General features: G+C 44.0%; 2 protein-coding genes across 4 annotated transcripts in view; one reads left to right on the forward strand and one right to left on the reverse strand.

The window, feature by feature from the left end:
- Positions 1-717: 717 nt before the first annotated feature.
- LOC308433589 (UPF0489 protein C5orf22 homolog) lies at positions 718-14,815 on the reverse strand. The gene is made up of 9 exons (XM_080933699.1): positions 14,701-14,815; positions 13,726-13,871; positions 11,639-11,788; positions 7,823-8,249; positions 6,243-6,305; positions 5,817-5,938; positions 3,824-3,890; positions 2,570-2,709; positions 718-1,498 (listed from the first exon to the last, which is right to left on the reverse strand). The coding sequence occupies exons 1-9, from the start codon at positions 14,779-14,781 to the stop codon at positions 1,366-1,368; spliced, it is 1,329 nt and encodes a 442-aa protein (XP_080789825.1). The 5' UTR covers positions 14,782-14,815; the 3' UTR covers positions 718-1,365.
- A 226-nt stretch (positions 14,816-15,041) lies between these two features.
- The window catches only part of DROSHA (drosha ribonuclease III), a 103,745-nt gene continuing 98,860 nt past the window's right edge, over positions 15,042-19,926 (forward strand). For 2 of the 3 annotated variants that reach the window (XM_080933898.1, XM_080933900.1), the window contains exons 1-3: positions 15,045-15,162; positions 16,195-16,305; positions 18,040-18,107. In XM_080933898.1, coding sequence (XP_080790024.1) covers positions 18,091-18,107 — 17 coding nt within the window. In that variant the 5' untranslated portion in view covers positions 15,045-15,162; positions 16,195-16,305; positions 18,040-18,090. Of the gene's footprint in view, positions 15,167-16,194; positions 16,306-18,039; positions 18,108-19,926 lie in introns of all 3 variants that reach the window. The other variant, XM_080933899.1, reaches the window with a different exon arrangement.

A 19,926-nucleotide genomic window follows, 5' to 3' on the forward strand; every position in this document is an offset into this window, starting at 1 on the left:
TTCCTTCATATGGACTATGTTCCTAGTGCTCTCCTCACTGCTCCAAGCAACAAGCTGTTCACTCTTTCTCTGCACTCACCTAAGGGAGGACCCACTGTGCTCAGTCACACTGTGAGAAGACGGAAGGCAGCTATCCTTGGGTATTTCCGTCAGGTCAAAAGATGTAATTTTATTTTATTTTTTTTTATAAAGTTCATTCATCAGAAAAAATTATCAACCTTGATTTTTTTTAAAAAATATTTTTATTTATGAGTTTATGTGTGGGTATGTACACGTATGGGTGTGGTGCTGGGAGGCCACAGAGAACGTTGGACTTAGGAGGTCGTGAGCTGCCATATGGGTACAGGAACTGACTTTGGAAGAACAGCAAGTACTCTTAACTGCTTAGCAACTTTCTAGCTGCTTGACTGATGACACTTAGTGCTTAAATGCCAACTGAGGCCCAAAATGAGCACCAAGGAAAAGAAACCCCAAAGGCGTTTCCAGTTATCAAACACTGCAAGCGCTGGGTGGTGGTGCACGCTTTGTCTCATCTCTTGGAAGGCAGAGGCAGTCAGATCTGAGTTCGAGATCAGTCTAGTCTACAGATTGAGTTCCACGACTGTCAGGGATACACAGAGAGACCCCTTCTCAGAAAACCAAAACCAACCAACTAATCAAAACAAAACACCAAAAAACAACCCCCCCCCCGAAAAAAAAGAAGAAAAGAAAAAAAAAAAACAACTCTACAATTTTGTTTGATTAGGTTCACTCAAACAGAACAAGTTTGGAGAATATTTGGCAAAAACGTGGGTTCAATTCCAACACCCTTAGACTGGCAGGCTTGCTGCAGACACCGACACGGCCTGGCAGGATCTTTTACCAGGACGTTTGCGAACGTTACTTTCCTATAAGGCGGGGGTGCCTGGGAGCTGACAGTATGCCAGACGCAGCCGTGGCCCTCCTTTCTCCTGAGACTGCGCCAGTATTTGCTTCTCATGGCTCCCAGGAGGGCGGGGCATCTTGTCTTTACTAGTGTCTGGCACACAAAGTGCTAGATAAACATCAGCTGAACGAATAAATAAAATAAATCTCATATAATCCAAAGTCCTGTTGGGGAAAGGAAAAAAACAAAACAAAACAAAACAACAAAACCAAACCAAACCCCAACTCTCTTACAGAATCAAAGGCAGTAGCGACGGGAAGCAAGGGAGACAGGCGACAGTCTCCCATCAACTGGGGTAACACACTTGGTGCGGACAATAAACCCAAACAAGAGCCCCTGCCTCTACCCCAATGCTGTATTGTTCACTGATATTTGCTTGGAGAGTCAAAATATCGGATTCCAGCCGACAGTTAACGTAAAAAGTGCACTCTGGATGCGTCTCAACACGAAGGGGACTCTTCCGAGTACACCAGGTGAGTGTCCAGGGTCCCGTAGAGGGAGCGCAGCACATCGAGGACCTTTCCCTGAATGATGTCAACCTGCTCTGGAGGACAGTAATCATCTAGACTCGACCTGGAGCAAGAGAAGAGGAGGAAGAAGAGAACAGTCGCTGTGTGCAGCGGGACAGCCAGTGCGCGGCTGTCATCGAGGAACCAGGGGGCAGCAGTAGAGTCACGGCTAAGAGCTGGAAGCTGCTGACCCCACTTTAGTGTCGTACAAGAACTGCCCTTTATTTCCTTAAAACCTTATTCTACAGGTCAGGCACAATCACTAAGGACTGGCATTTGTAGTGAGACAGGATGTATCGGCCAGGAGAACCAAGGCCTTGAACTGGTTGTGTAGACCAGGCTGGTCTCACTTCCTGTGACGTTCCTGCCTTGCCTATAAATGCCTATTAAAAGCATGTGCTACCATGGCTGAACTCAGGTCCGCACACTTGGGTGGCAAGCACTTCACCCACAGCCATCTCCCGAGGTCACCTTCAACATGCTTCTTCAAGCTCACAATCTCCAGAGGTGGGAACATGATTCAGGGTACGGACAGCTTGTTTCTTAAACTTTTATGTGTATGTGTTTGTACTGTATGTATGAGTGTGCAGCCATGTGTGCCGGTGTCCTCAGAGTCTACAACAGAGCACTGGACACCCTTAAACTGGAGCTGTAGTTGTGAGCTACCCAATGTGGGGTGCAAGGAACAGAACTCAGGCCTGTCGTCTCCAAGAGTAGAACATGTTCCTCATTGTTTAGCCAATTCCTCTATGTGTGTGTGTGTAGGGTGGGGGTGGGGTAGGGTCAGGGGTGGGTGGGGTTTAAAACATACAGCGTGAGGAGAGATCTGTTCTCTCAGCTTTCCTAGCATGGAGATGCTACCTGCCATCCTCACTGTGGCCGTTCTCTACCTTCAAAGACACAGTATGGTATCTTCCAAAGGTTACCTCCTCCGAGTCTGGTATTTCTCCTTCTAGGAGTCCTGTGTCACAGTACTGGTTCCAGTCAAGTAATTTACGATAATCTCATTTCAAAGTCCTTACATTCATCACTTTGCAAAGTCCCTACTGTCATAGAGACGAGACCCCCACCCACAGGTCCTAGACAGCGGGCCATGGACATCTTTGCTGGGCTGGTATTCAGCCTGCACACTTACCTTGCAATTGTCACAAGAGTAGGCTTTGGTAGACTCTTTAATAAAAAATACAGAGACTGAATAAGATGCTCGATTTCTTCTTCTGTGCTGATGTGATGAGGAAGTTCTGAATAGTCGCAGGTTAGCCCAGCCTGGTGAACCTACAATAAACGGAATGTAAAATGATGCAATGAGCTGGGACTATGGCTCTATGGTGGAGTGTAAGCTTAGTGTGCACACGCACTGGGTTCATGGTCCAAACTGAAAACAAGACTTCTAAAGGACAGAAGTGGCAGGTGCAGAGGCAGAGTCTGGTGACAGTGGCTTCTTAACAGTCTCTCAGCTGCACTTAAACTTTGGGTTTTGACACAGGGCCTGGTTGTACAGCCTGGACTGGCTTTGAAGAAAGCATGTGGCTGAGACTAGCCTGGAAACTGCTAGTGCACCCATATTCCCAGGGTGTGGAGACTAGTGACAGCCTTCCTGGCTCCCATTGAACTTTAAATCTTGAGTTTTCTCAAATTTGGGGTCCAGGAAGAAAATATATGCTTTAAATAAATAAACATGAACTTAGAAATTTCAATTAGAAATATTTTTGCCTTTCCACTCAGGCTCTGACTGATAAACAATGAAGTTCCTGGACCAAACACTGTTTCTTTCTGTCTCAGCTTATAATCAGATACGTTTTCAGAGACAGGAAAAGAGCTGAAGTAGGAACTAGTGGCCAGCTGTGGTGGCACACCCCTTTCACCCCTTTATCCAGCAGCCACTACAGAAGTCTGAGACCAGCCTAGTTTACATGGCAAGTTCCAGGCCGGCCAGAGCTCTGTAGTAAACCCAGCCATAGCACTGAAAAAAAAAATCAATGAGTGGACAGAATTTGAATTTCTAGACTAACTTATGGATGGTGAGGTCGACTGAACTCTTAACAAGCACAGAAACACACACACACACACACACACACACACACACACACACACACACACACACACACACACAGTGATAGCAGCTGTGGTGGTGTATGCCTGAAATATCAGAATTGGGAGGTAGAGTTTTATAGGCCATAGGCTCCAAGGGATCCTGTCTCAAATTATAGTAAGGATCTTTTTGCTAGAGAAATATTTATGATTCTTGTTTCTAAAAAGTACATATTATTCTATTACTCATTAATTTTTAAAAAATAAGTCAGAGAGCAGTAACAAACAGAAGGAGTCAGTTTAACAAAAATTTCACCTACAAAATTACCTGTATAAAGCAAATATATAAAATATTTACCATTTCATAGTCTGGTACTTCCATCCTTTTTTTCAAGCTCTGTACAAGTGGGACGAGTGATTCCTTTCTGGAAAAGAGCCACCAGCCATTAAATACATTAACCGTGAGTAGAATTAGCACCAAATGGCATCATAGACATAACTTTTACCATGGATTGGGATTAGGAGTTGTGCTGGGCAATTTTACATTAACTTGGCACAGGCTAGAGTCACTGGAGAGAAGCTTCATAGAGAAAATGTCTCCTTAAGAGCAGGCTGCAGGTAAGCCTGCAGGGCAGTTTCTTAATTAATGGGGGAGGGTCCAGCCAATTGTGGGTGATCTGGGTTGGTGGTCCTGGGTTCTCTAAGAAAGCAGGCTAAGCAGGCCATAGGGAGCAAACCAGTAAGCAGCACCTCTCCATGGCCGATGCATCAGCTCCGGCCTCCAGGTTCCTGCTCTGCTTGAGTTCCTGTCCCGACTTCCTTTGGTGTGATGTGGAGGCCTAAGCTCAATAAACCCTTTCTCTCCACCCTGCTTTGGTTATGGTTTCATCACAGCAGTAGTAACCCAAGACAAGTTGATTTCTGCATAGTGGGATATAGCTGTGACAGATCTGACCATGCTGTCTTTGGAAGGACTTAGGAACTTTGGGTGAGCACTCAGTGTGATGTTCTGCTGGCACATGGAAAATAAGCATGTTGAGGACACTGCAGGTGATGGAGTCTCGGAGGGAAGCAAAGGCTCTGCTGGGCATCTGTGTGAAGAACCCGTGTTGTCTGGTCAGCAGAAGCTGAAGAACCAGCTGTGATTCGCAAGAGCCCCCGACACTAAAGTGAAACCTTTGTTTTATTGGGTCAATTGAAGCATCACTGCGAGTCAGCACATAGAATCTGTGATTCAGGCATGGCCAGTGTGCTCTGAGCTGGCACCTGAACTTGGCAGTAACCAGCCACGTGGTGCTGGTTTTGAAGGTGTTAAAGGGAATGGAGAGTATCTGACACTTGGCACTGGGTGGCAGGACTGGAGTCCCTGAAGAGAGCTGAGACAGGCTACTGGTGAAAGTGCAGCCCAGCAGTTCTGGAGACACCAGTGCCATGTGATAACCAAGAGCAGCGTTGGGGAGGAGCCAGCTGGAGCCGAGAAGGCAAGTGTGTGCTGCTGGGTGGAGCTGGAGAAGTGACCCAAGCCCTTGGAGAAGCCCAGAAGATTGTGAATGAATCCCGGATTACTTACTGGACATTGAGTTATTTGCAGTGTTAGGAGTTTGATTTTGCTTTGTTCTGGTTCTTTCTTCTTCAAGTAAAAAAGTATTTAACTTAATTTTATGATTTTTACAGGAGCCTATAGTTGAGACATTTTGAACTTTTAAAAGAGTCTTTTAGATTTTTAAGGAGATTGGATATTTTAAAGAGACTGAACTTCTTTTTTTTTGGATACAGGGTCTCACTATGTAGCTGTGGCTAGCCCAGAACTCAGAGATCCTCTTACATCTATCCCGAGTGCTAGAATTAATGTGTACCACTTTGCCTGTCTTTTAAACAAAATTTAATATAATTACTATTTTTACTGTTATTTTAGAAAAATAACTATTTCATAAACTCTGGGTTAGCTTGTAACTTAATACACAGATGATATTCAACTCCCCATCTTCCCGTCTCTATCTCCAAATCCTTTGCCAGAGAGCACGTCAATAACACTCAATAAAGGCTGGAGGCCAGTAGTCAGCCCCGTGTGATGTCTTTAGTGACTTTTTGAGAAGTGATCTTTCACTGACTCTTGTGTTCATCAATTCAGCTGGGCTGGTTGGTCTCTACCTCCTTAGTCTTACAGAGCCTAACTCTTTAAGTAGATGTCGGGATCTGAACTCAGGTCCTCACGGTGATATAGCAAGTACTCAGAGTAAGCAGTCCCCCTAAGCTTAGTTGAATTTTAAAGAGCAAATCATCCAACAAATTTGGAAATGTGTTTGGAGCGGATGATTCATGACTTGGGAAGAAAAGGCTCAGGGTCTTACCCAGGGTTTGAAGCCCACTTCTGTACAGTTTCTTCACCATCGCCGTCACACAAATCAGCAAAGATTGCTTCTAAATCTTCTAACTGATGAGTCCGGGAATCAACAATATCTACCAAATCTTCCTTTAAAAACAATGAAAAACTGAGGTTACAGTTACTTCTTCAAAAAAAAAAAAAAAAAAACAAAGTACAATTATGATGAAAATACCAGTTCAGTTTGCTAAAATATCCTCTATGTACTAAGTATGTATATCTCACCAACACACACATGTGCGTGAGTATACATGCACACACACAGTCTGGATAGTTGAGAACATTTAAATAAACTACAAGATACTATTAGAGCCTGGGAAGACGGCTCACACAATCCCAGCACCCAGGAGGCCGGATCTGAGGCTCTCTCTGAAAACCCAAGTGCACGGCTTACCTCAGTAAGGTTACTGTCAGGCTTTTTAAACTGGTAAAGCTCCTGCAGAATTTTGTATTCATCCTGTAAGACAAAACAACCCCTCCAAGGTCAGGAATTCCCAACAATATCTGCTATATAGCTTAGATAACACCCAAAGGTTTGTCTGAGAGAACTGTAACTTTATCTTTGTATTAAAAACTGGCATATTGTATACTTTCGATTTCCAAATTCCTAATTTATCAGCACAAGTTTATCCAGCTGGGCATTACACAGTATAAAAATGAGCTAATAAGCTAACAGGTCATGAAAGCATTTCCAGTATCATTACCATTATGTGAACGGACACGTCCTTCGATCTAAAGAGACTTTGGCTGTTTATGGGAGACATACATGTCCTCAGTGACAATGACAGAAGTCTCCCATTGTGTACTGTGTGGCTACTTTCCTAGTGGCAGAGAGAGCTCTGGAGTACAGAAGCTATGCTGGCCCGCAGAATGGCAGACACAGACTCTAAGTTCAGAGGAAGGTGCCTAAGACATTAGGTTTTGAAAGTGAAAGAAAGCAACACAGAAAACTCCTTAAAAACACAGCCAGTCAGCTCCACATGTAAGTGGCTGCCTCTAGCCTCGGGTGCTTTATTTGGCTAGTGCTAGGTAAGAGTTAGAATGGATGAGGCACCACACTGCAGCACTGTCTTCGGTGCTTCACTGATTGGAACAATTCTACGAGCTGGGGTTTATTTAAGCACTTTCTTTGTAGCACTGGAGACTGAAAGCACGACCCTGAGCGAGGGAGGCAAGTACTCAAGTACTGCGCCGCACCCTTAGCAGGCTGTGAGTGACTGCTTATGCCAAAGTCAGAAAGGCAGTCCCTTTCCCAGGATGACACAGTTGGTAAGCAATGGACTCGAGAAACTGGAATTACCCATCATCATCATCTTTTTTTTTTTTTTTTTTTTTTTTGGAGACAGGATTTCATGTAGCACAGGCTGGATTTGAACTCATGATCTCCTGTATCTACTTCCCAAGTGTTGGTGTTATAAGTATGTGCCATTATGTCTTATCCTGTTATCTTTGCTTATATTAAAAATAAAGCTGGGCCAATGCGACGGCTCAGAGGGTATAGATGGCTGTGACCAAGCCCGGTAATTTTGAAACCAAGTTTGAAAAGTTGTCCTCTGACATCCACATGTGTGCTGTGGCATGTGCTACCCCCACCCACAAATAAATAAATTTGTGTAATAAATAAAAATATAGCTAGTAATGCTACAAGTATAATGCAGGTTGGATATCTTTATCTGAGATGTTGGAAGCAAAAGTCCTATCAAATTCTGTCTTTCAGATTCTGGACTATCTGGGGACTTGGCAGGTGTACTTCATCATGGTTCATAGAAAGTTCTGGATTTTGAAATAGTTTAGGTTTCGTAATTTTTAACTAGGGACAATTAACTTGTATATACTTTTAAAAGACTGGAAAAGAACAGAAGACTATAGGGGAGAAAATAATTATCATCTGGCTGTCTGCAGAAAGCTTGCTATCTGGAACCCAGATACATGCTAAGCAGTTGTTAAGGTCTATGCTTTCAAACTATCATTTACCTGAGTGAACATTTCTTTGAAGGGGTTTTTGACAGAAAAAAAATCCAAGTCAATATCTAAAACAAATGCATCTCCAGTCTTCAACATGGCCAGAATGTCTGCAGTGCTGGCTGCGCCCTGGCTCTGCTGACTTCCAGAACATGAGCAGGACGGCTCTTGGCAAGCATGGTCACTTCTTGGTGTCACTGCGTCCCCTGGATGTCCTTCTGAGCAAGAGTCCCCATCAGCAGCATCAGTCCTCTCTCCACCTCCCAGGGCCAGCTTGGGCTTTTTTGTAGAAGACACAGAGTCACTGTCATCTTGGTTGCTATAGAGTTTGTACGGTTCTACCACAATCACATCTAACTGTAAAGGCTTTTGGTTCTCTAGCTGATCTTCAGGTACAAACAGACCATCACTTAGGAAGTAATAATCTGTACTTGTAACCCTGGACCAAAGAAAAAATATCGTAAGGAACGAGTGAGCTGACATCATACCGTGACACTGTAGACAAAAGACACGTGACAAAAACAAGGGGCTTTAACCCCTGCACTTCCTCCTCAGGAGAATCAGCTTTCTCCATATTCCAAGCTGGCTCACCACTGCAAGAAGGAAAGACTACGTGTTTCTTGCAGTCCACCTTGCAGCTAGATATGGCTGCCACCGGAGTTCTTTCTGGTCAGTGCCTGTGACAGAACAGGCGACTGGCACTGCTTTCCCTGCTAGCCAGCCGGTGACCATGAAAGTAGAAAGTTACTCTGAGGACTCAAGTGATGGGCAAATGTGAAGACAGGGAGTGCTTACTCATGCCTATAGTCTCAGAGCTTGCGAAGTAGGGCGGGGCTGGTTTAATGAGGCTAGCCTGGGCTACAAAGTGGAACCTGGCCTATAACACACACACACACACACACACACACACACACACACACACACACACACACACACGGCAGGACAAGGCAGACAGAAGAGATAGGTAAACTGGAGAGCTGTTATACAGGCTTGATATATGTATGTGCAGGTGTGTGTGGATCTCATGGAGCTGGAGACAGGTGTGTGGGAGCTTCCGGAACAAGGCTGCTAAGATCCCAGCTCCAGTCCTTTGAGAAAGCAGAAAGTGCTCTTACCCGCGGAGCCATTTCTCTAGCCCCAATTTTTTCTTTCTTTTGTAAAGAGACAGTGTGACCATGTTGCTCATTCTGGTACTAACTCTGGTGTTCAAGAAATCTTGCCTCAACAGCACAAGAATCTTGGACAATGAGCATATGTAGATTTCTGATTCTAGAAATATGTACTTAGGTTATGTTCTCAGCTTTTTGACTATATCATGTCTTGACGAAGACTTATTACAACACCAAATTCAAATACATTTTTCAGAGGCATACTGTGATGGTCTGTACATGCTTTGGCTCAGGGAGTGGCACTATTTTGAGGTGTGACCTTGCTGGAATAGGTGTGTCTCTGTGGGTGTGGGCTTTAAGACCCTCATCCTAGCTGCCTGGAAGTCAGTCTTCCACTAGCAGCCTTCAGATGAAGATGTTGCCTTGGTCATGTGTCATGCTAGGGTTCACAGCAGTAAAGCCCTAAGGCACATACTCTATTACACAAAAATAATACAACCTATTTCCCACCTGTCCACACTTAACACACAGCTTTAAATTTACTGGAGAAGACAGGGTCTTACATAGCCTAGACTGGCCCTCAACGACTGATTCTCCTGTCTCCACCTCCTGAGTGCTGGCATTATGGGCATGTACCAGCATAGCTGGTATCTGTGCTGGGGACTGAGTCTGGACCTTCAACACACTAACCAAACACCCAACTGAGGCTCCACCCTAGTCCCTGTAGCTATAAACTTAAAAAGACAGTTCTCAAAACAGATCAACGACATTAAATAAAAAGGCCTAAGATTGTTAAAAACTGGAACATCCTACTAAAGTCAAGCCTGTAACCTCAACCTAAACTTACAGTCCATATGTGGGTATGTAAGTTAGTATGTGTACATGGAAGATACAGGTTAACCTGGGGGTCATCCCCAGAGCATCTTCTGCCTCGCTTTGAGACAGATATGCCTGTCTGTCTCTTCAGAATTAGCATTAGACGTAAGTGCTGCATGCTGAGCTTTGTCACATAGGTTTGGGAATCAAACTCAGGTCCTCATGCTTGTGTGGCAAGCGCCTCACCAATTTAGCTATCTTCACAGCCTTATGATCTTTTTAGTAAAGCAAATTTTACCCTCTCTTTTTCTGTAAATAAATGAGCTCAGATTCATGGCTACAATGTAATTGGCTAGTCATCCATTTACTTGCTAGATTAACTGACATCATGAGGTAAGCAAAATATTCCCCACACTGTTATTATGCATTGGGTTTCCAAAAATATCTATGCTGCCCTGTGCCAGAATAAGACCCTGTCTCAGAAAAACCGCAGCAGGTACGTGATGCACACCTTTAATCCTGGCACTTGGGGGCGGGGGGAGGGGGCATCTCTGAGTTCAAGTCTAGCCTGGTCTCCAGAGAGTTGTAGGCTACGCAAGGTAAGTGAGAACACGTCTCTCTCTCTCTCTCTCTCTCTCTCTCTCACACACACACACCCCAGTCAAGCTGGGCACAGTAGTTTACACTATTAACCACAGCATTTGGGAGACAAAGGGCTGTTATCGTCTGTCAGATAATAGCAGCAATAAAAACCTATGAAGTGATTTGATTTTATAGGTTCTATTAGGTCCACTCAACATCCTGAACTCACTCTCATATAGACCAACATTATAAACAATATTTGTTACATGTTGAGTTTTAATTACTTTAAAAAATTATATAGTAAGTACAGTTTTTATAAATCAAGATGATGCTACTTACATAAATGACAAAAACATACACCACCAAAGGTAATGCTGTCATAAAAATGGAAACAAAAACAAAGGGCACAATTTCATTATCAGTTAGGGCCCAGAAAGTTATGTGTATATTCATAAAGAGTTCCTCTTATCTCAAGAGAAGTCAGAACTTGACTGCTGCTTCTAAAGATGACTCTGTACCATACTAGATAGGGGATGCTGGTTAAGTACCGCACACAAAAAAACCTGATACACATACAGCTCCAGTCAGACAGCATAATAATTTAACTTGGACTAAATACCAAAAAAATCACACCAACAAGTGCAAAACCTAAATATGTCCAGATACTGACTTATTAAAAATGAAAACAAAAACAGTGAATTTTGCTGTTGTTCTTTTGTTTGTTTGAGACAGGGTCTCATGTAGCCTCTGCTGGCCTCAAACTCTCTCTGGGGCTAAGGATCTTCCAGCCTCTACCTCTAGATGGCTAAGACTACAGACATGTGCCCCAACTCCCATGTAAACTTACGTTGTTTTTTCTTTCTGTGCTGGGACTTGCACGCAGGGCTGTAGGCACGTTAGGACAGTGATCTACTATGGAGGTATACCTCCAGTCCTTATTTTTGCATCTAACACAGGGCCTTGAGCTGACTCTTAACTCTGAACATCCTCCTACGTCAGCCTCTTAAGGTCAGCGATTTAGGATGTGTGCCCCTCCCCCTGCCCGGCTCACTTCTGAGAGTGAAATTCAACACACTATAGCTGCATCGGGAGCAGAAAAAAATGCACCACTGGTTATTAACAATACACTGCTATGGTCACACAGTACCACACAGCACTGTTGGTTATTCTGGTATTACAAAGACTAGTTGGAGTTAGCCAGCAATGGAATCCAAATTCCAGGAAATGCTATTAAAACAGAGCAGAACAATTTAACTAGTAACCGATACATGGGTTATATGAAGATCAATCCTTTCATACTCATTGAAAATGAGGAAATTACCTGATGGTTGTGGTAGAAGTGTCTTTGCCTACTAAGAAGTGGTGTTTGCCTTCTCTGATTTGCTGGGCCCATGTGGGATGAAGCCATACGACGTGAGAAAAATGGCCAGCGTAAACCGCAGGCATAATCCAGTTTTCAATACTTAGTTCTCTGGAAAAAAATGGAAACATTAAAATATCAATGATTTTTCTTCCCAAACATTTGAAGACAGCAGCTTTTAAGAGTATGACCCCTTAGGAGGCTCCTGAGACTACAAGATTAAAGCTATTTTCATGGGAATACTATTTTCTATTCGCTGAACAGACATTTGTACAGACTGCACAAAAGCATCATGGTGGGCTGGTATCCCAAGTGCTGTACCATGCAAGGTCTCTGAGTAGTCACTACATGTTTTGTAACTAGCAATCACCTGGTTCAAAGGTAGTTTTATTGAAGAATGCCCTTGGTTTTATTAATTCTTGCTCCTATGGAGATATTTTTAAATATTCTGCGTAGCAAAAAGGGGACCACGACAAAACTTCTCCTGTGGACTGGGAAGTACAGCAGGTGCTTCAAGGAAAAGCGCTTCAGGCTGAATTCTGAAACCAGTATGACTTTCTTTCTTTGAAAGATCAATTAGCTATAATTATTATTCAGCACGAGGCTGTTGGATTCTTAACTGGTGGGTTCTGTATTCCAGCTAGGCTTTCAGAAGTCTGTGGAGTTTTGGTGGAGGATTGAAGAACAGTCACAGCATTACTTATCTGAATTAGTACTGAAAATACCATCTTATTTTCTAATCACTTTTGTAAGAGTATGGATTTTCCTCAGAAACTTCAATCAAAATGACACAGCAATGGACTAAAACAGACGGAGAGTCCCTGTGTCATTTGCAAGGGCAAAAATTAAGGAAATCTTAATTAAATAATGCCATGAGATTTGTAAATGTACTTTTTTTTAAAAATAAGAAAACCTGTGTATGTAGACACAATCATATTTTACAATGATCATTAACAAAGTTCACTATTAATTTAAAGTAAAGTAAACATATATAACATAACTTACTATTCCAAGGCTTGATTTTTGAGAGTATAAAAGAACGAAAACCCTTGGGCACATTGGCAAGAAGCATGAGTTCAAGGTCAGCCTTGGCTGTATAACAAGTCGATCTTCAACAACTGGAGATAGGTGGTGGGGTTGGGGGGGACTGTAGCCTGACTGTGAAATCTGTTCCCCAACAGGGTTGCCTTGTCTGGCCTCAGTGGGAGTGTCTTAGGATTTCTATTCCTGTACAAAACATCATGACCAAAAAACAAGTTGGGGAGGGAAGGGTTTATTCAGCTTACACTTCCACATTGCTATTCATCACCAAAAGAAGTCAGGACTGGAACTAGCACAGGGCAGGAACTTGGAGGCAAGAGCTGATGCAGAGGCCATAGCGGGATGTCACTTACTGGCTTGCTTCCCCTGGCTTGCTCAGCTTGCTTTCTTATAGAACCCACAATGGGTTGGGCCCTCCCCCCTTGATCACTAGTAGAGAAAATGCCTTACAGCTGGATCTCAAGGAGACAATTCCTTCATAGAGGCTTTCTCTGTGACACTTCCAGCTGGTGTCAAGTTGACATAAAACCAGCCAGCACACTAAGATATTAGTTATCAAGGATAGGAAGGAGTGGTGGTTTGAATAAGAATGGGCCCACAGACTCTCAAATGGCAAGGGAGTAGCGCAATTAATCCAATCAAAATAATCCCCCACAGGCAAGCCCTGTAGCCCCCTTCTCAGATAATTCTAGATTCTGCAAAGAATCTAGACTTCTGTCAAGAATCTTGACAACACTTAACCATAACCTTCAATGGGGCACTGGCTCTCTTTAAACTGTAATTCTCCTGCCTCAGCATTCCAACGGTTGGGATCACAGGTATCAGCCACTGCCCCGATCCCTATTTTGGCTTTTAGTTGGTTACAAAAAAAATTGTCTTAAATTAAAATTTAAGAGGCAAACAAACAAGTACAAACCCCAAACATTAATATAGCAAAATCTATTGTTTATCATCTGCTATACGTTTGTATTTCATATACATAAAATATGATAAAAAAATCATGTTACCCAAAGAGTGCTTCTTTATCAAACACAGTGTCTGCTGGCATATTCACAGGAATAAGGAGGTCTGGGTGGGAGTCAAAATGTAAAAACCTTATGTTACGGTCAGGAAGATGCTTCGAACCTATGGCCCGGTATATGAAAGGTAGAACCTGTAATAAACACACACACACACACACATTGAGAATCGCATCTTGTCACGTGCAGACAAAAACAACAAAAGAAAAAAAAACTGCACTAATTTAACGTGCATCAAGTTGTTAAAAGTGGAAAAATACAAAAATCCTTTACTGTCGATGGTTCTGATAATAATCTCCATCTTTATCACCCAACAACCCAGAATCACTCACTCTAGCATTAAACTGTGTCGTTTTCGGCATTTCTGTCCCTTTAGGATGGTGGAGTCGGACTAAATGACTTTTTCCTCTCATACCCCATACATCCAAGTTTACTACCAAATTTAAAAGCCCAGACTAGTCCAAAGTTGGGTTTGTCTCAGAGACCGACTTTCTTTCCTCCTTTAATTTTCTCCATCAGTAAATAACCTTCTCCCACTTTTTCCTGGGGGAAGAGGTTGATCCCAGGTCTGCGGCAAGCACTGTACCACTGAGCTTCACCCTTGATCCCTTTTGTTTGATATCCAGAGACACTCCACGGGTCCATGAACAAATCTACACTTGCTTGTTCGTCTTCCACGAGTCTACTTAAGGCACCCGCTTTACTACAGCACTGCCATATAAAACGTTAATAAACGCCGAAGGCTTCCGTCAGCCCTATAACACCATCTACGATTATTGTCCCCATTTCACAGCCCGGGGTTCAGGTCTTAGCTAACCCTCTCGTTAAACGGTAGGATGATGACGTCGGCAGGGGGAGGAGGGGCCAGGTTGCAGCCAGCCTTAGGTGCTGATCAAGTCTCTGAAGGCTGCCGGGGTTTGACTCCCTCCAGCCAAGGCTCGGTGGCTGGTGCCGCCCGCTCACCTCCTGGTGATCCTCCACCACCCACACCGGAAGCCTGGGATAGCGCCTGAGGCGCGTGCCGCCGCCTCCGGTGTCACTCATGTCTCCGCGCGACTGAGAGGCACCCGGCAGAGGAGCCCGGCTCGTCCAAGCCGCGCGCCCCACGGCCCATTCGCGGCGGAAACGCGCGCTCACCCGGTTGCGCTTCCTGATTGGAGGCTAAAAAGGTGGAGGGGCGGGTGTGAGAACTGTACAAAATGTCGATTGGTTTAGACGCCCGTCATTCTCGCTGACCTGCCAATTACGGCGCAAAAGCTGCCGCGAGGCTCTCCGAAGAGTTTTCCCTCCCCAGGCCCAGCTTTCTCCGGGTTTGCTTCTTAATTCCCGGGGTTTCCTGTTCCGGAGGCGCGGGCGGCGCCTCTGTCGTGGAGGCTGTTATAGTAACCAGGCACTGCTTTGGTGGCGGCGACCCAGGCACTCTCTGTAGGTAAACGGGGGCGATTGATGGGCGTTCGGAGAACGAGTGTGGACGATCGGGATTTAAATGGAGTCCGGGGCTGAGCGAAACAATCCTGGGAGTTGTGAATGGCAGCTTCGGGGCAGATCTGCCTCCAGGGCGAAAGAGCGACCCTTGGTACAGATCCTGTGGATACGGAGCAGCGGGATGGGATGCCTTTCTTCTATTTGTGGAGCACAAGCCTTGATCCAGGCTTGGGGCCGCCCGGGTGCAGAGGGAGGCGAGTCCTGGAGTCCCGCACTTAACCTCGCAGGCTGGCGGGAGATGCAAACCAGCCAACACGCAATTGCTCATCATCTAGCAGGAGAGGCCGGGCTGCAGGTTCAACCTGGGGATATTGCGGGGTTTCAGCGACTTCTAGGCACACCTTGCAACTCTCCTGTGTCGATTGCAGGTCCGGGACAAGTAAACTGTTCAGAGTAGCTCCCCCCGGTTTCCCTGCTTTCAAAGGGCAGCCCAGAAATAGGCATTTCCCACCTGCATTAAATTCATTGACTTGAATGAAACTTTGCATCCACAGTACAGTGGTACATTATTGTCTAGCTTTTGTAACGGAGTGTGCCGTTCGTTTTTACACTGTGGAGAGGTGTTAATTCCCCTCACGTTGTCCAACTCTAGCTTCAGTTCAGCGTTTTTTGTTCTCCTCGACTCCTTACATCCTTATTTTCTTGTATGTATCACATTCATTTTTCTTTTTGTAGGGTTCGGGACATTGTATTATTGTTGTTGTTATTATTATATAAACATTTGTATTTGGGTTTTGTGATTCTTGAACTCTGCAGGCTTGTGTGCCTTCATTCATCTTTGAGCCTGCAGAGCTTGGGACAGTGTCTCACAGTGTATTAGCTCAGTAAGTGATGGAATCAATGAATACGCCCACTTCCCAGATGGTTTTGAAAGTGTATATTTGTGGGGAGAAATGGAACGGAAGTGTAAACGTCGTGATTTAGATACGTACTCAGGGAGATTAAAACTTACCTGCTGTTTTCTGTGTGCAGAGGCTGTGAAGGATGCAGGAATGACCGAATAAACCCATGATTTCAAGGATCTAGTAAATGCTGCAGGAGTTCAGCATGGGTACACATGGTTGTCACATACGGCGGATTCTGGTAAGTTCTGGAAATGAAGTGAGTAGACACTAAGCAGTAGCAGCCTAGAAGGAATGAGATTGGATTCCCAAAGGAAGTCAGAGTTCTGCACAAGAAGAGGTTGGCAGATGGGTAGGAATTCATTGGACAAGTTAGGGAGAACGGAAGCAAAGAAGTGTGATGATAATGCTTGGTATGTTGAGTGGTCCAGAAACTGTGGGCTGACGGCTTTGTGGAGAAGGAAATAAGATGATAAGCTTGGAAGAAGTTGGGTTCAGGTTCTGTGGGGCCTTGGGTATCAAGCATGGTATTTTTCCTCAAACTGGGCTGTGATACCAGTAGTAGCTCTTTGAGGTCCAAGTTTAATTGTGAGAGTATTGGATTGAGGAGCAATCATTAATCCTATTATTTGGTAGCTGTTGTTTATTAAGCAGTAATTGATAGAACTCAATTATATGTATATATATGTATGTATGTGTATATATATGTATATATATAAACACATGCACATATATAGACCCACACATACACACATACACACACACACACACACACACACACACACACACACACATATAAATGTCAGTTTGATAGAAACATTTTTAAAAATTTTACTTTTGTGTCTGTGTGTCTGTATGTTTGTATATATGTGTGTATGTGTGCATGTGTATTAGGGTTCTCTAGACTTAAAGAACTTACAGAATGAATCTACATGTATACAAAGGGGGTTTATAGAATGACTTGCAGGCTGTGATCCGCCTAATGAATGGAAAGTCACAGGAGTCTCATATTAGATGTCCTGCCTCTCACATATTTACTCATAACATGTAGCAGAACTACAGTCATAACAGTAGCAGAACTACAGTCATGAAGTAGCAATGAAATAACTTTATGGCTACAACATGAGGAACTGTCTTAAAGGGTCACAGCATTAGGAAGGTTGAGAAGAACCTCTAGTCTACATACTTGTATGTGTGCTTGTGTGCAGGTACCTCCAGAGGTGAGAAGAGGGCATTGGGTCTTCTGGCGGTTGTGAGCCATCCAGCATGGGTGCTGGAAACTGGACTTTGCAATAGACCCTGGAAAGATGGTCATACATTAGAACCTTGGCTGTCCTAGAGCTCTAGCTCTGTAGACCAGGCTGGCTTTGAACTCACAGAGATCTGCCTGTTTCTGCCCTGACCCCCCTCCCGGGCTAGGATAGCCCAAAATGTATGTGCATGCGTTTGTGTCCTTGTGTGTTCTCAATTCAGTGTGCTTTAAAGGACCTTGTGGAATTTCATTTATGTTTACACTGTTCTGTGGGAAGAGCTGAGAAGGAAAGGAAAGAAATGGTCGCTGTGTGTTAGGTTGTGACTGTATTTGGATTTGAATTCAGGTTTCAGGGGTTTTTGTGCTGCCTACTTTATATTATAGTGAAGGGGGATTTGTCTGTGGAGGGTGGAGGAAGCCTTTCCTTCAGTTTTTTACTAAACCAGAGATGGGAGGTGACTGTGCTTCTGGTCAGTTTAGCGATAGATCGTTTTGGGTCAACACCACCGCCCCAATAATGAGGACAGCAGTTTGCTTGGAAAATCGACAATAGCTCAGTATCTTTCTGATTTTCTAAATGGGCTGAGCTCCACACATTAGAGGATTTAAAATTACTGATAATTGTAAACAAAACAACCCTTTTCCTTTTTCTTTTCTTTTCTTTTTCTTTCTTTTTAGCACTGTCAGTTTCAGAAATGTGTTTAAACCTTTTCTGTCTTGTAGAATTCGCATCGCGAGTGGAAGATGTAGCGTCATCTACAGGGACGCGTCGGAATGCAAAGCAATACATGGTGAGTGATGTGCTGGAAATGGAGAGACTGGAGAAGAGAGGGCAGCGGGCCAGAGAGGTTGGGAAAGTTTCTGATACAGGGCAAGGGTGAGGACTGAGCTCATTCGGCTACCTATGGTCCTGACTTGTTAAGAGGTTTATGTGTAGGGCTAGGAACCAGACCAGAAGAGTCAATGAAACATCCCAGAACTCTCCTCTCATGAAGCTCACACTTCTTGATGGGCCGTCGGCTCTGAAGGCACAATACGTAGTTATTGGTGGAGTGTGATGCTTACAGGACCTGCTAAGACGTATTATAAGAGGTATTTCACACGGTATTGTAAGAGCAGGAAATCTAAGGAAGGTGTATTAGTCAGGTTCTCTAGAGTTAAAGAATTTGTAGAGTGACTCTCTTTCATTTCATAAGAAGACTGGGAGAATAGCTTAGACTTTTTCTGGCTAACCCAACAATGGCTGGCCGTGAATGTCTGTGAAGGTGCAGCCATTCTGTAGTTACTTAGTCCATGAGTCTGAGCTGCTCTTCAGTATAGGCCAGAAACTAATCAAAGCAGGCTTTACTATGAGTGAAGGAATGAACTTGCTCACAGGGCAAGAGCAAGCAGGCAAGAGAGCAAAAGCTTCCTTCTCCCATGGCCTTATGTAGGCTGCCAGCAAGGAGGTGTGGCCCAGATTAGGTACAGATAGATTAAAGATGTGTCTCCCTACCTTAAAGATCTGGATAGGAAGTAGATCTTCCTACTATAAATTAAGCAAAAATCCCCAACCGTGGCTTCAGGTTTTGGGTTTTGGTTCTAATGATAACCAGTTTGACAGCAAAGAATGGTCATCACAGAAGTCTCGTGGTGTTGCTGAACGAGCAGGAAGAATATTACTGTAGCTAGTTAAGGAAGTACTTATTTATTAACTATTATTAAAGTATTTGCAAAGAAAATGGCAGGGGTTTTTATTGGGAGGCAGAGAGGCAGGCTGATCTCTGTGAGTTCCAGAGATCATAATCTGCTTCATAACAAGTTCCAGGCAACTTAGGGTTGCAGAATGAGACCAGATCTCAAAAAACAAACAAAACCAACATAAAACAAAACAAAAAACAGACTTCAAACCTTTTTATTACATATAATGACACATACATTATGCCAGTTTTGAGATAAAGTTTTAGTTAAATAAGGGAAGGGAGAAAAAGGCTTCAGGATGACTCCCTGGTATGTGTATATGTCTTGATACTTAAGAAATGATATTTATTGGAAGGGAATTGAGCGTCCCTGCTTCTCAGTGACTGTAGAAATAAAGGTCCTGGTACTAATCCTGCTTGCATTCTGAGGGAGGACTGTAGGCTTTTGTCATGGTGCCAGTGGTCAGTTTTCAGGTTTGCTTTTGTGGTGAAGCCTCTTGTCATAATTCTTGTTCAGATGGCTTTCTTCCAGTATCTTTCTTCACCATATGGAGACCAGGTTCTCTCCTGTCTTCATAAATAAGGGCACTGATCTCATCGTGAGGTTACCCCATTGTCACAGGGACTCTTCTGTTGCTGTGAAGAGACACCAGAAATCTGGCCACTTTTGTAAGAGAGCATCTGACTGGAGGTATTCTCATGGTGGCAGGCAGGGAGGAACTAAGAGCTTAAGCAGGCAGGAAAGGACAGAGGGAGGGAGGGAGGGGGGGGGGGAGAGAGAGAGAGAGAGAGAGAGAGAGAGAGAGAGAGAGAGAGAGAGATGAAACAGAAAGAGTAAGACGGGGCCTGGTGTGGGCTTTTGGAACTGCAAAGCCTGCCCACAGTGACAGCTCCTCCAAGTCTTAATTCTTCTTAGTAAGTTCTGCTCGTT

This window comes from Micromys minutus, assembly GCF_963924665.1.
Source record: "Micromys minutus genome assembly, chromosome: 20".
Taxonomy (NCBI): Eukaryota; Metazoa; Chordata; class Mammalia; order Rodentia; family Muridae; genus Micromys; species Micromys minutus.